General features: G+C 40.4%; 1 protein-coding gene and 1 long non-coding RNA gene across 2 annotated transcripts in view; one reads left to right on the top strand and one right to left on the bottom strand.

Annotated features, from left to right (window-relative positions):
* The window catches only part of LOC144615175 (uncharacterized), a 51,696-nt gene that overhangs the window by 9,859 nt on the left and 26,472 nt on the right, over positions 1-15,365 (top strand). Inside the window, exons 4-5 of the mRNA XM_081794855.1 lie at positions 44-115; positions 5,383-5,454. Of these exons, the coding sequence (XP_081650981.1) occupies positions 44-115; positions 5,383-5,454 (144 nt within the window). The remainder of the gene's footprint in view (positions 1-43; positions 116-5,382; positions 5,455-15,365) is intronic.
* LOC144615182 (uncharacterized) lies at positions 3,907-11,375 on the bottom strand. Its single transcript, XR_013553660.2, has 3 exons — positions 11,096-11,375; positions 10,351-10,405; positions 3,907-6,064 (listed from the first exon to the last, which is right to left on the bottom strand). It is a non-coding gene; the product is annotated as an uncharacterized LOC144615182 (long non-coding RNA).

The raw sequence follows: 15,365 nt of genomic DNA on the forward strand, positions 1-15,365 counted from the left end.
CCTTTCCTACCTATTCAAGGATCTGAACTGTGTTTCTTCACAGAAATTTCCAAGGAAACTCTATTTCTCACATTGATGAAAATGTATGGAAGGGATACCGTTGGGCTGAGAAACTGTGAGTATATTCTCTCCAAATACGAATACAAAAAAAAAAAAAAACAAAAAAAAAAACTAACTGCATTCTAAGGTCCTTCTTGGTCCAGAACTTTGAAGTCAGTAGCTCTGAGGAAAGGTGTTTCCCCTTCCATATCCCAACTCGACCTCTACCGATTGCAATTCTGTGTTAATTTTTTTTTTAACGTTTATTTATTTTTGAAACAGAGAGAGACAGAGCATGAACGGGGGAGGGTCAGAGAGAGGGAGACAGAGAATCTGAAACAGGCTCCAGGCTCTGAGCTGTCAGCACAGAGCCCGACGCAGGGCTCGAACTCACGGACCGCGAGATCATGACCTGAGCTGAAGTCGGCCGCTTAACCGACTGAGCCACCCAGGCGCCCCATCTGTGTTTATTTTAAAAATTAAATTTGGCAGGTTCCCTTTAAAATTAGAATCAATTTCAACTTATTTTCCATTATACAAGGAATACGTGATTATAGTCTCAATATATAAAAATGAAATAACAGGGGGACCTGGGGGGCTTATTCGGTTAAGTGTCCAACTTCGGCTCAGGTCATAATCTCAACGGTTCGTGGGTTCAAGCCCCACGTTGGGCTCTGTGTTGACAGCTCAGAGCCTGGAGCCTGCTTCGGATTCTGTCTCCCTCTCTCTCTGCCCCTCTCCTGCTCATTCATTCCCTCTCTCTCTCTGTCTCAAAAATAAATAAACATTAAAAAAATTTTTTTTGATGAAATAACAGATCTAGTGAACACCTGCCTTATGTTCTAATCCCCCCACTGCTGGGATAGCCACTACTCTGGATTTAGTATATATCCTTCCAGACCTTTTTCCATGCATTTGCCTACATACATATTTACAGCAAAATAGGTTTGTTGTGTGAGTTTCTTATCTTTTTTTTACATAAATTGTAACATCCTACAACTCGATTCTTTTGCTTCGTGGTATGTCTTAGACTTTTTTTCTTCCAGTACATAGAGGGTTACCCCATCCATGCAAGCTGCTGCATAATATTCCATAGTATGAGTGTATTACGATTTAGTAATTCCCCTCCTGATGGATGTTTAGGCTGTGTCCAGTTTTCTTATTACATGCATTGCTGCATGGACCACCTCATACATGCATCTTTGTGTACGTGGGTGGGTATTTCTGTAGAATAGATCCCTGGAAATGGAACTGTTGGGATGAAGACGATGTCGATATATACAATTTTAATTGCCCTCAAAAAAGGTGTGCCAATTTACACACCAATCCATACACCATGACAGCATTCATTTCCTCCTACCCTCCCACTCTTGGATATTCTCCATTTCTTGGCTGATCTGGTGGGTGAATAAAATGGGTCCCTTCTGAATTTGAATTTTTCTGATTACGTATACATTTAAATATCTCTGTATGTTTCCTGGGCATTTGTGTTTCTTGTCTGAATTTTCTGTCCTTTGCCAATTTTGTTGTTATCTTTTTTTTAAATTGATTTGTAGAAAAAGTCAGTGTAGACACAAGTAATTTTGGAAACAATATTATACTCAAAGTAACTGACTGGCATTTTTCATGACAGATTGTGTGTCATATCATTAGTTCAACTTGGGTAGATAAGTCATAAATGACTTCTGAATTAATAATAAAAGACATAACAGTCATAGTAATCTAAATGTAGGGATTATGATCCCCCTAAAGTAGATTCCCCCCTGCCCCTTAGTCTGATAACCTTACTGGTAAGGGACAAATGGTAGAACAAGGTAGTTGTTTTCTTATGAATTTTATGAATTTCTTAAATACTATATATAGTTTATATTTTCTCATGATAGTATCTAACTTGGAGATCTTATTTCCCAAACTTGTAAGAAAAATGAAAGTAATTTGGCACAAGGAACAAGAGAGAGTGGAGAGAGTGGGTAGGCTGAGGGACAGGGGTAGGAGAAAAACTTTGAATTGTGTATTATATACCTTTGGAATTCTGAGCCATGCAAATATATATTACCTATTAAAAAAAATAAACTGAAATTAAAAAAATATTTTTTGAAAAGCGTGTATTTGGTAGTTTATATACTAGAAGATGAATCTGGTAAGATTTGATGATTCTTAAAAAATTTTTAAATGTTTATTTATTTTTGAGAGAGAGAGAGAGAGAGAGAGAGAGTGAGTGAGCAGGGAAGGGGCAGAGAGAGAGGGAGACACAGAGTCCAAAGCAGGCTCTAGGCTCCGAGCTGTCAGCACAGAGCCTGATGTGGGGCTCGACCCCACAAACTGTGAAATGATGACTTGAGCCGAAGTCAGACACTTAAGCAACTGAGCCACCCAGGTGCCCCAAGATTTGATGATTTCTAATTCAGCTTGAGGGTTATGCCTTGTAAGACAGAAGTTTTTAACTATGGGTCAATAGTCCCCTGGGGCAGGATTTTTAACCTTTTTTTCTATATATCAAATTTTAAAAAAAATTTTTTTCAACATTTATTTATTGCTGAGAGACAGAGCATGAACAGGGGAGGGGCAGAAAGAGAGGGAGACACAGAATTGGAAGCAGGCTCCAGGCTCTGATCTGTCAGCAGAGAGCCCAATGTGGGGCTCGAACCCACGAACCGTGAGATCATGACCTGAGCTGAAGTTGGACACTTAACAGACTGAGCCACCCAGGCACCCTTCTATATATGTATTGATGATCTGCAGAAGCTTATGTTCTTGGGATAATGTTTTCAAATGTATAATAAGTTAAAATATATAGGAAAAGGAAATTATGTGGAAATAGAGTTTTCAAAAATTTTTTAAAAAGATTAGTGATATAGCAATAAATCTGCTTCTGTTAGAATATTAAATAACAAAATATAATGGTACGCCTACTAACTATTATAACTTCAAGGTACTGATGAGAATAAATGATATTTTGAGATATCCACGCCAAATATGTGATATGAAAATATCTGATTTCTGCTGGGGACCAAATTAACTACACTAATCTGTGGTTTGTTGCCTACATTCATAATGGAAGGAAATGCTAATTCTAGTTAGAGGTTTGTGAAAATAGAGATGTGATTCTATTTCCCATCCAAGTTTGGCACCCACAAATTCAGTCCATTCTATTCACGGACCTGAGCCCTAAAGGGATGGTCTGCAAATTGAAATCGCATGCACACCTTTGCACGTATTCAAGAAAGTGCAGTTTTCTAGGGAAAGGGTCCATTCCATAGCTTTTATGAAATTCTCAAAAGGTTCTTGTCTCAAAAGATTGAGTCACAAATTGGGGCGGAGGTGGAGAAAGACATTTGTTTTCCTGTGAAGTTGTACTTATTCTCATAAATGATGATAAATGAATGATTTGTTTTAATTAAAAGTAGTATATTTGCAAATTGATACCTGTCACTTTCTGAATTCATTCAACAAATATTTATGGAGCATCTCCTATGTCCCAGGAACTGTTTTACATGCCAGGGATATAAGCCCAAGAACAAAACTGACCAAATATCCCACTTGTCAAGGGGTTTACAAATATATAATATAAAAACAAATATGTAAATATAATAAATACATAGAATTTCAAGTATTGGTAAGAAATCAGTGGCCAGATCTCTCAAGTTTTCTAATTTATTCAACGACCGTTTCTGCTGCTCATAGACTGAGTTTTTTACTAATGATAATACTTTTCATTCATATAATCTTGAGTTGGTTCTTTTTATTAGATGTACTGTTTACCTCTGTCTGAGGATATATTAATGATGCCATTCTAAATTTTGTATACTGTTTAGTTTTGAGAGAGAGAGAGAGTGAGAGACAGAGTGCAAGTTGGGGAGGGGCAGAGAGAGAGGGAGACACAGAATCGGAAGCAGGCTCCAGGCTCTGAGCTTCAGCACAGAGCCCAGTGCAGGGCTTGAACCCATGGACTGCAACCTGAGCCAAAGTCGGATGCTTAACCGACTGAGCCACGCAGGTGCCCCATTAATGTTGGTATTCTCAAATCCTTTTGTGTTTTCTCTGTTAACTGTGTCATTGACTATAAGCTGTTATATTTGTTTTTTATTTTCTGTCCTGAATAGAATTGGCTTTCTCACTCCATTTGGTCATTCCTGAGTGCAATTTATCTTTGTAGTTGAGATTTGACTTGCTTCTGTTTTCTGGTCCTAAGGAAGAGGTGAAATGAACCACGGGGCTTGTTATTGGTGACAGGTCCCCCTGAGAGTTAAAGAAGAGGTGGGAGGTGACTTCTAATGGCTAGTCAGAGTGTATACCCTTCCTCCAGGGTTCTGGGACCCTGCCCCCTTCTAACACCAATGGCTCCTGCCTGGAAGAAAACACCCTTTGCTGCCAGATCCAAGGAGGAAGGATGTGGGGTTGATGTGCTGTCCTTGGTCCTACTGCAGTATCCCAGCTAATCACCCTGTAGGTGGCTCCAAGGCATTTCTGGTGGGGAGTGTTTGTAGAGCTACTCCCTTGGCTTTGAGCTAAGGTTGTGGATTTTCTAATTGTATCTTTTCTAATCATCCTTAGGGACTTTGGTGGAGTTTGGAGTTTGGTAGAGACTTGGCATGTTTCAATCTGCCAGCTTGAAATAGCACAACCTCTTAGGAAGACAATTTTGTACCCCTGTTAAATCCTGGAGAAACTTAGGCAAATGTGTACTAGGATATAAACAGAAAAATGTCCAAAGCAGCACTGTTTATAATAACTAAAAATTAGAAAAATCTAGTATCCACCAACAGTAGAATGAACAAATAGTGTTACACGGGTATTTACTCTATACTTATTAAACTGAGCATTTATGTTATGTGCATTTTATGCACATTTTTAGTTCTCACAGATATTTTTTAGATGGGGAAAAAAATTAGATGGCTTTACTTGTAGCACTGATATGGTTATAAATAGGGCTTCCACAATAAAATTTGGGAAAAGAGAGGAGGAAGTGGCAGTTCTGTCCATGTTTTTGCCACTCAGGGCTGGGTTCTAACAGAGATTTTGTGATCCAGAGAGTAGGCATTAAATGTACATTTTGGTGTGAAGAGTGGATAGGGGTGTGTGTGTGTGTGTGTGTGTGTGTGTGTGTGTGTGAGAGAGAGAGAGAGAGAGAGAGAGAGAGAGAGAGAGAGGGAGAGACAAAGGAGTATGTGAGAAGAAAAGATTTGAATCAAACAGCAGAGATCACCATCCCTACATTAAATAAGAATTAGTGTATTTGGTGGCACCATTACCCAGGTTTCTCTCACATCTAGCGGTCCTGTGTAGCAAATAGTTGTAGTTATTTTTGCATTTTGACCCAGAAATGACCTTTTCATTTTGCAGAATTCTCAGGGACAATTATCTGACCGAATTACATAAAGACACATTTGAAGGCCTGCTATCCCTCCAGTATTTGTAAGTTAATCAGTTCATCATTTATTATGAGTTTTTAGTTATATTATTTATTAAAAAATACAGGGTTCAAATTGGATAATTGCAACAATTTCTTCTAACAGTAGAATTCTATAATTCTCTATAGTGGAATTCTATAATTCTCTCTATTAAATTCTATAACTCTGTAAGTCTGTGGGGACCCAGCCCATCTCTAGCATTAAATACCTCCTATGCATTTTCAACTTTTTAATTTTATAGACAAGATATAGGAAAAAGCCCTTCAGTTGTAGAGGAAAAGGGGTAATGAAGTCTGAGCAATTATGGACACCCATATGAACCTTGTTATGTAAGTGTTCATATACCATCTGCTTTTATTTATATTTATTATTTATGGCCCATGGATCAAATCCTGTGTATGGTCTGTCTTGATACAACCTATGAGTTCAGAATGATTTTCATGTTCTTAAAGGGCTGTAAAAGAGAAAAGAAGAGAAAGAAACAGAGAATATGTGACAGAGACCGTATATGGCCTGCAAAGCCTAAAATATTTACTGTCTGGCCTTTACAGAAAAGGTTTGAAAAAGTTGGCTTAGTAAAATGAGAGGAATTGAAGTTAACCTCAAATTGTCACCTACAAGACAAGAAAATATAGAACACTTACATTAATTTGAATGCCATTAACCCAGAATTTTTAAATAATTTAATCTAAATTAAATATTTAAATATTAAATATTTAACTAAGCAGGTGAATTATGTAAGCAGTATTACCAAGTACATATTAAATTATTAAGAGATTAAGGATTTCAGTGTGGGAAATTTTATTAGTTTATTTTTTTATTATTATTTTTTATGTCATTTATTGTTAAGTTAGCTAACATACAATGTGCACTTGGCTTCAGGAGTAGATTCCTGTGATCAGTGTGGAAATTCTTATGCCACCATAAAAATAGATGTTTAAAATGATGGTTAAGGGGTTGGGGCTCCTGGGTGGCTCAGTTGGTTGGGCGTCCGACTTTGACTCAGGTCGTGATCTCACAGTTTGTGGGTTTGAGCCCCGTGTCGGGCTCTGTGCTGACAGCTCAGAGCCCGGAGCCTGTTTCAGATTCTGTCTCCCTCTCTCTCTGCCCCTCCCCCACTCATGCTCTGTCTCTCTCAAAAATAAATAAACATTAAAAAAATGATGGCTAAGGGGCACGTGGCTGTCTCAGTCATTAGAGTCTGCAACTCTTGATCTCGAGGTTGTAGGTTAGAGCCCCATGTTAGGTATAGAGATTACTTAAAAAAAATGAAATCTTTAAAAATATAATGATGGTTAAGTGGTATAGTTAGAAATGTTTACACTAAACAAACATCAGAAATGCCTCTAACTTCGCTAATTACAGAATAAACATCTCTCCAGCCTCATTGTCAAGGAAGAAATGTTTGCATATATCTCTGTACATTAGACATACAGAGATACTAATGTTCTTTGCTATGGAGGTTCAGTGTTTATTCTTTGTCCATGCCATGCAAAGCTGTGTATTTCATTAATCCTTTTTAAAAAATTTTTTTAATGTTTATTTATTTTTGAGAGAGAGAGAGAGAGAGACAGAGTATGAGCAGGGTAGGCACAGAGAGAGAGGGAGACACAGAATCCGAAGCGGGCTTCAGTCTCTGAGCTGTTGGCCCAGAGCCTGATGCGGGGCTCGAATTCATGAGCAGTGAGATCATGACCTGAACCGAACGAAGTCAGATGCTCAATCGACTAAGCCATCCAGGCACCCCTCATTAATCCTTATTAATGATGTGCTTTAGAAAATAGATTCTTCTTGCAAATGTGGAAGGCTTAAGGGTAGTGAGTAAAAAGAATCTCATATGACACTAAAAATAGCCCTTCAAATTATCAAACCTTCCAAGTCTTAGGGGACAACCACTTTGTATTGGTCTTCTTGGCTACCTCTGCCATCTGGGCTCCAAACGTTACAAACACAGTTTGGAGAAAACCAAAAGAGACAAACTGCGCAATGGATAGGGCCTTTCATTATTTCTACTATGAGGTACTTTGTAAGCCAATTATTTCATGTCAGGTGAAGTGTTCTCATTCATTCATTCAAAAAAAATGTGAATCAAAACCTAAAAAAGAATGTGACAGGCCCTATGCCCAGTACCATAGGCACGCAGATGGTTAAGACAGGCTTCCCACCCTTGTAGGAACTCATGATTTCACAGGGAAAATAAACAGAAGCTTAAACCATAATGCCTAAGCACTAAATGGATGATGAAGCACTGACAAAGTGCAGAAGAGGGAGCCACAAAGTCGTAAAACCACATTTCTTTTCAGTCGTTTTGCTCCTTCTACTCACTACCCAGCTGTTAATTTATTTTATAAATATTTGAGTTTGTTCTTTGTCCATGCATCAGTTTTAAACACAGTAGACAACGCAGATGAGCAAGACTAGTCCATACTTTCATGGAGTTTATGCCCAGAGGAAATGGAATGCCAGAATAACTATATTAAGAAGAAATTGGGGCACCTGACCGGCTGAGTCAGTAGAGCATGCGACTCTTGATCTCAGGGTCGTGAGTTCAAGCCCCAGGTTGGGCGTGGAGTCTACTTTAAAAAATTAAAAGAAGGAGAAGAAGGAGGAGGAGGAGAGGGGGAGGGGAAGAAATGGATTTGGGCAATGAGAAGTATAAGTTGTTTTTGGAACACAGAAGAGGGGGGGAAGACTTCAAGTTGGATCAGGGAAGTTACTAGAGAAATACTGTTTGAACAGAACCTTGAATGGCTATGACGTATCATCAGATAGACATCTTGGGAAGAATATGCTTGCAAGATAGAGTGAGTGAAAGGCAAAATGCAGGAGAAATTTCTTTGGTATCTGTAGAGTAGGAAACTAGAGCCGGATTTAGGATTTTGAAGGCCTTGGATAATATGCCAGGCTACCGTGTTATCACAGCAGTGCTCTAGGACAAACTTTAGACTGCACCAGGGTCACCGGGAGGCCTTGTCAGAACACAGGTTCCACCTCCACAGTTCCTGATTCACTCAGTCCAGAGTAGAGCTGAGAATTTGCATCTTGAGTAAGTTCCCAAGTGACTCTGATATTTGAGAACCACTCCTGGAGAATTAATCTGGTGACTGTGTGCAGTATAGATTAGAATGGGAGAGACCAGAGATGAAAATGCCAGTCAGAAGATGGTGGTACCCATGTAGGTGGAAAGTGAGGGACTCGGCTGAAATCCATGGAAATAAGAGGGTCAACCATAATCAAGAATGGGTGTTTCCAAATAAAAATCCAGGACCGTGTTGTTTTTTTGTTGGCCCCACTTGCAGCTGAAGCAATTGATAAATTCATAGACCGTTTAGGCAACGTACAACCAAAAATAAATTTCTATTAATATGATAATATAATTCTGAGTTCGTTCAAAGTTAGGTATTGATTAGAGGAGTAACTTCTTTTCAAGTTAAATGAAAAGGTATCTTTTACCTCTTCTGGTATTGACTTGGTGTCAAGAAGTAGAACTAAACCAGGAAGGTGTGCTAATGTGAGAATATCCCTTTTAATGTTAGAAATTATAGGGGCGCCTGGGTGGCGCAGTCGGTTAAGCGTCCGACTTCAGCCAGGTCACGATCTCACGGTCCGTGAGTTCGAGCCCCGCGTCAGGCTCTGGGCTGATGGCTCGGAGCCTGGAGCCTGTTTCCGATTCTGTGTCTCCCTCTCTCTCTGTCCCTCCCCCGTTCATGCTCTGTCTCTCTCTGTCCCAAAAATAAATAAACGTTGAAAAAAAAAAAAAAAAAAGAAATTATATGTGGCGATCACAACTTTGAGCTCATAATTTAGAAATTGATGAGGCCACAAAAAGTCATTTAATCAATTCTTCTGCTCTCAGGAAACATTACTTCCAAGATCTATCAAGATCTATAGTTGTATATTTTATGTATGAAGATCACAAAGGTGAGACTCTTAAGAAAGGTGAGGACAGGGTTAGGGGCTCTGGAAGGTTCAATTAACAATTCCTAATACTCAGAGTTTAGCCAAAAGCTACTTATTCAATACTACCATCCTACTAATTAGATATCTTATAGCTAATTGAGGCAATATTTTCCTTTTCCTTTTCCTAGAGATTTATCCTGCAATAAAATACAATCTATTGAAAGACGTACATTTGAATCACTACCTTTTTTGAAGTTTATGTAAGTTACAAATATAATTTCATTATATTTGGAATTTGTATTAAACTTAATTGTAAACCTCTTTGTTATTCATTTGGAATGAATGAACCTTTATTAGTCGAAAGCTACTAAAATTATGTAGCAAATCTTTTTTGTCTGTGGCAAAGTTTGGTGTGAGAGTTATTATAGAGATCAGAGTGAATCGTTCTAGAGCAGCAGTTCTCTGCCAGGGTGATTTTGCATCCAGGTGACACTTGGTAGTGTCTGGAGACATTTTTGATTGTCAGACTGTAGATGTGCTCCTGGCATCTAGTGGGTGGAGGCCAGGGCTGCTGTCACACCCTACAGTTCACAGGGCAGCACCCCCCCCCCCCATAACAAAGATTATCCAACCATAAATCTCAACAGTGCTAAAGTTGTGAAACGTTTTTCTAGAGAAATAAACTTACTTCTCTAGAAAAAAATACTTACTTAACACAAGTATTTATTGAGCATTTACTGATTTGTATCTAATGCACCACATGTATAAACATGAAAGTATAAATCTTTCATGCAAATATTTTTTTAAAAAGGCAAGTATCTTTCCTAGTGAGATTTCTTTAGTGTATGGAGAGAGTATTGTGGTTATGTTTCATTATCTATAAATTAGAATCACTGCCAAAGGATAAATATTCTGAAAGAATATCTTTTTTTTCTCTTTGTTTGTCTTGTTTTTGTGTGTGTGTGTGTGTGTGTAGAAATCTTGGTTGCAATTTACTCACCGAACTGAGCTTTGGAACATTTCAGGCCTGGCATGGAATGCCGTTTTTACACAAGCTGTAAGTGAAATAGAAAATGAATACATGTAAAAAAAAAAAAAACTACATGTAAAAATATCATACAGTGATTGGTTAGGTGTGTGTTAATAAACCCAGTATGAATTCTGGAAAGTAGGTCTTAAAATCCATTTTTTTTTTTTCAAATGAGGAAACTAAGGTACAAAGAGGCCAAGAGACTTGTCTTAACTCCTAAATGGCACTCTCTGCCCTCCCTCGTACCCAGCTTTGTGTGGGCAATGAAAGCCCCAAGCAAGTAACACCCAAGTCAGTATTATCATGGGAATTCGTGACAGTGATGCTTCCCCAAGGTGTGCATGGTCCTTGAAATCCACTTTTGAATTTAACTTTGATTCCTGCTCATGTGCAAGTTTCCTATGCAAAAGAGAACTTCAAAGAACTAAGTTTAGCACAGAGTTTTCCAGGCAGCAAAAGGTGTGGGTGCTTCTTGAGCCATCAGGAAAGCAGAAAGAACTCCTGAATGCCTGCCACAGGGCACTGCTCTCCATGTGTTTTCTTTCCTGACCACTCTTCAATTAAGAAGTATGTTATTCCCTTTCAGCCGGAAAATTCTGTGATTTCTCTGTAAAAAAGCAAATCATACTGGACATGTTCAGTGGCCTGAGGGGGATTTTTAGACTCAAGGTTGAAGACCCTCCTCTAAAGCAGACGCTGGAAAAGACTGTCTTACTGTCTTGTGGTTCAGAAATCCGATTTCACAACTTATCTTCCGTTAGATGAAAGTGTTTACGGTGTGTCCGGAGCTGGAGTAAGTTCCTGCGGGTGCCCAAGAGCAGGGGCCTCCTCTCTCCTCTCATTAATTTGCTGATGCCTAACTTGGGGAAAGAATACTGAGGGTCAGTTTTTTGTTTTGCCGGCATGCCAGAGAACGGGCTCATTGAGTTTCTCCACCAAGAGGTTTTAGTGGTGTCAATATAATGTCTTAAAACTCACCACCTCTACTAAGCATCTTATAACACCGAGAGTCTCTTCCAAGAATCTGAATTTCATAGTTAGGTAGGCAATACAGGACAAAATAGGGTGGAATCCGTTGATAACAATGAATGAATTCATTGAAAAACACTCAGTGCCACGCGCACTCTATGTCGACAGTGTACTAAGTACTGGGGGTACAAAGAATACACAGGGACTGTCCCCAAGAATCTTTCATACTGGAAGGAGAAAAAGATGGCCGTTGATGGGAAAACGTATGTGAGCCATGCTGGCATCAGTGCAGCAGGGTAACGAGCTAGGGGGTGACAAAGTAGGGGATGGTTGTGGAATAGAAAAGATTTGTTGTGGAAAAGGCAACAACTTGCTTGTGTTGAGTTTCCACGTTCATCTTGATGAAGTTTTGGGGAGATGGTGGGGAGTCGGGAGCCGACGGCCAAGAAAGAATTCTTGAACATGTCTTTGGTGCAAAAAGGTGATTTTATTAAAGCACAGGGACAGGACCGTGGGCAGAAAGAACTGCGCTGGGGTTGTGAAGAGTGACAGGTTATATGCTATGGAATTGGGAGGTCAAGTCAAAAGGGAAGTCTCCAGAGGGACTGTGATATGTGAAAGAGGACTCCTAAGATACCAGAGGCCTTGCTATTGTCAAGCTAAGGTTGTTTTTCCGTCTAGCAAAGCATTAAGACAGTAGGGAGTTCCTGGAGAAATATTTTATTTGCCTGCCTCAAGTATCTGTCAATAGGCTGCAGGTTATAAGGAAATTTAATTTTACCTGAGATTTCCTTCTTGCCTTTGTTCCCCATATCACTATGGAGGGGTGATGTGGGGTCTCCAGGAAGCTGATTCTGTAGGTTTCTGGCGATTAGGCTATTGATAAGATTGCCTTTTTCTTGTAATTTACTAAGATATTTGTAAACTGATGGAAACTCCTATCTTGCCCGACTGAGATCTCTTATCAGTTAACCATTTGTTTTCTTTCCTTTCCTTTGTCCTCGAGCAGCCAGAATCACACATATCCCACCTGGGGCAGGGGCATGTGCTAACTTGTATCTTGCCCTCAACTTGCCTCATGCTCCCTCATCAATCTTACATGACAGAAAAAGGTAATTAAAGAACCAGAGCTAGCTGGTATTGAGAATAAATTAATACTCATGTCATGTGTGTTATGCCCAGAATTCGTGATCCCCAAATACCGCCAGGGAGCCGAGTCCGATGTAAAAGCAAAAGAGCCTTTATTCGAGCTAGCTCGAGCTCAATCCCCTACCTGCACTGATGCAGAGGTGAGATACCGGGGAGAGAGAGCCAGTTTCAAAAGGACAAAGGTTTTATGGGGGCCTAGGGGCAGTTGGTGAGGTAATGGCTGTGGCCTCAGCTGATTGGCTGGGGAAGGGTCCTGGGGAAGAGTGCTGTTAGGCAGGTGGGGGGGGGGGTTACTCAAGGGGAGGAGGTGTGGTCAAGGTGAAGGACACAGAACAAGATGGAGTCAGCCGGCGTAGGCCCGCCCTTTCAATGTGGTTTGAATAGAGCTGTACTACTAAAACGAATTCACAGTTAACTTCCAAAAAATTATCACAGTACAGTAAGTGTGTATTGGAGGTTGGGCTCCTTGTTTGGGGCCAAACTTTTCTTTTCTTTTTTCTTTTTAACGTTTATTTATTTATTCTGAGAGAAAGAGAGCATGCGCAAGGGAGATGCCATCCCGTGAATTCAGTCACGTTATTACCTATGTGACTTAATTACTGGGGTGTTTATAAGTTGAAACAATATTTTCTCCAGCATTAAATAAGTTTGTAAACCTTTTGGGCCCCAGCTGAGGTGGATTTATCTTGAACTGACTGAAGCTTAAACTTCAGGTCTTCTCACTTACATAGGCCCCTTCCAAAGTCTTGGGAGGGACCCTCGCAGTTCCTGTACGCATAATTTTGCATGTTTTGATGAGGCAGGATTTCCCAAAGTAGATGAGGTTCAGACCCTACAAGGCCTCGATACACCCCTGGGTTTCAGGTAATTCTATCTCAGTAAGTTTTTTGAATGAAGCCTCTTAAGTTATTGATAAACACTGAGTGAACACGTTAGCGGTGTGGTAAAGTCTATTTTGAATCTGAAATCCACCTCAAAGCCATGCCAAGAGTTTATTAATAAGGTACCACTTTTTGAATGGTAGTAATAATCCTATTTCTTTCAGATGAAATCAGGAATGAAATATATTATGGAAAACCAACAGTGGTTGATAATCCTAAATGTTAAGTATACTTTTTTTTTTCCTGACTTTAAAGTGCTTCTCCTTCATTCACCTACACAGGTGCAGACCGATGGCTTATTTTAAAAAATTCACTTCATTGCTTCTAACAGTACGAGCTCCATGAGTTTAGAAGCCGAAGGACTCTACGATGTAGAAAGGCTGTACCTTATCGGGATAGAGCACATTCACATGCTGGCTCGTCTGTGGCGCATCAGTATTGTGCCAAGAACATAAGCTCTAAGGGAGAATAAGGAAAATCTAAGCCTTACCCCTTTTGAATTATTGTTGAGAATATCGTTGAGGTAGGTGTGGCCACCCTCTGAAGGCAAAGTCGAGCCGCAGTCACATTGACGCCCTAACGCTCCCCCAGTCAACTGGCATCTGCTTCCTTTTAGACGGCTGCGTGCCCACACAAGTTGACACACTTCAGGATATTGTCATCGCTTTTTGGTATGTACTGGAAATCCTGGCAGCTTCTTCTCAGATTCAGAAAGGCATCAACGTTAAGGATGAAGATGACAACTCAGGGCTGTCCTTTTGGGGTGATTTAGGGTAACTTTTATTATTTTCCGTGTGTGGTAGTTCAGAAGCTTTGCGATAGTCATACCCAACTGTTACTTTTCTTCTCCCAGCTGCCTCTGATTCTTCCCACGTATATGCCAAGGCATCTTCTTTCTCTGGGAAGCATGGTAGTTGCTCCTCTGCCCCATATCATTTCTTTAATACCTACCTCTGTTAGGTATTTACTGCGCTCCGGCACTACGCTAAGACCTTTCGCTTGTGCTGCAAGTAAGACAGTGTGTCTTAAACTCTTAGAATAGAGCCTGGCACGTGGGAAATGCTCCGGACGTGGCCCCTCACACGCCACTTCATTTTCGTTTTTCCAGCAACTCTTGTGATACAGGTAGTATCATCCTCATTTCGGGGATGAGGAAGTTGAAACTCAGAGACATCGGGTGACTTGCCTAGGTTCACACTGTCAATAAGTGACAGAACCACTTAAGAAGCTTCGCGAGTAATACAATTCCGCATTCCCTGGCACTAGGTAGGACCTGAATGACAACCGGCCTTTTGGGCGTCGTCCCTTGGAGTCAGCTTCTCACTGGAATAGGACCTTTCGAGCAGGGAGCTCCTTTTCCCTATGCTTCGGGAGCTCCTGGCCATGCCACCTATGGGCATCCCCAGGCTTCCTGCTCACCGCCTGGTGCAAATATCACATCGTCACTGCTAGGCACCCACTCTGTGCCCAGCCTTATGCTAGGTGCTTTGCACATGCTCTTTCCTTTAATCTTCAAGTTGTCTTATGAGGTAAATGCTGCTAAAAAGACTCGGAGACGTTCGTTACTTAAGTCCCTTCACCAGGAAGTGACAGCCAGAATTCAGACCTAGGTCTGCCTGATTCCGGGGCCCTTGCTTCTTGGGCTGTTCCTCACTGCCAGAAACTCCTCTTCAAGGCTGTTCTCAGAACTTGAATTAAAACATGGGCTCACCATTTCAGATTCTTTAGGCTTCGCCCCTCCCCCCACCCAACCCCTGAGAAAGGATCTATGTGATGCCGTTAGATGTCTTGTATTGAGGAGCTTCGCATGGGGAGTCATGTTCTCATGGCTCATGGACCTATGTAGATGAATAAAGGAAAGGGGTTATTCTATCCCCAAGTACTTCAAACATACTGGAATAGGGTCTAGATCACTCTACTTATTTCTTCAACTGCTTTCCTCCAAGGAGCCAGTTTTCCCTCCATGCCTTGGGATTCCAGCATAGA

This window comes from Panthera onca, assembly GCF_046562875.1.
Source record: "Panthera onca isolate mPanOnc1 chromosome E1 unlocalized genomic scaffold, mPanOnc1 haplotype 2 h2.Chr16_ul_7, whole genome shotgun sequence".
Taxonomy (NCBI): Eukaryota; Metazoa; Chordata; class Mammalia; order Carnivora; family Felidae; genus Panthera; species Panthera onca.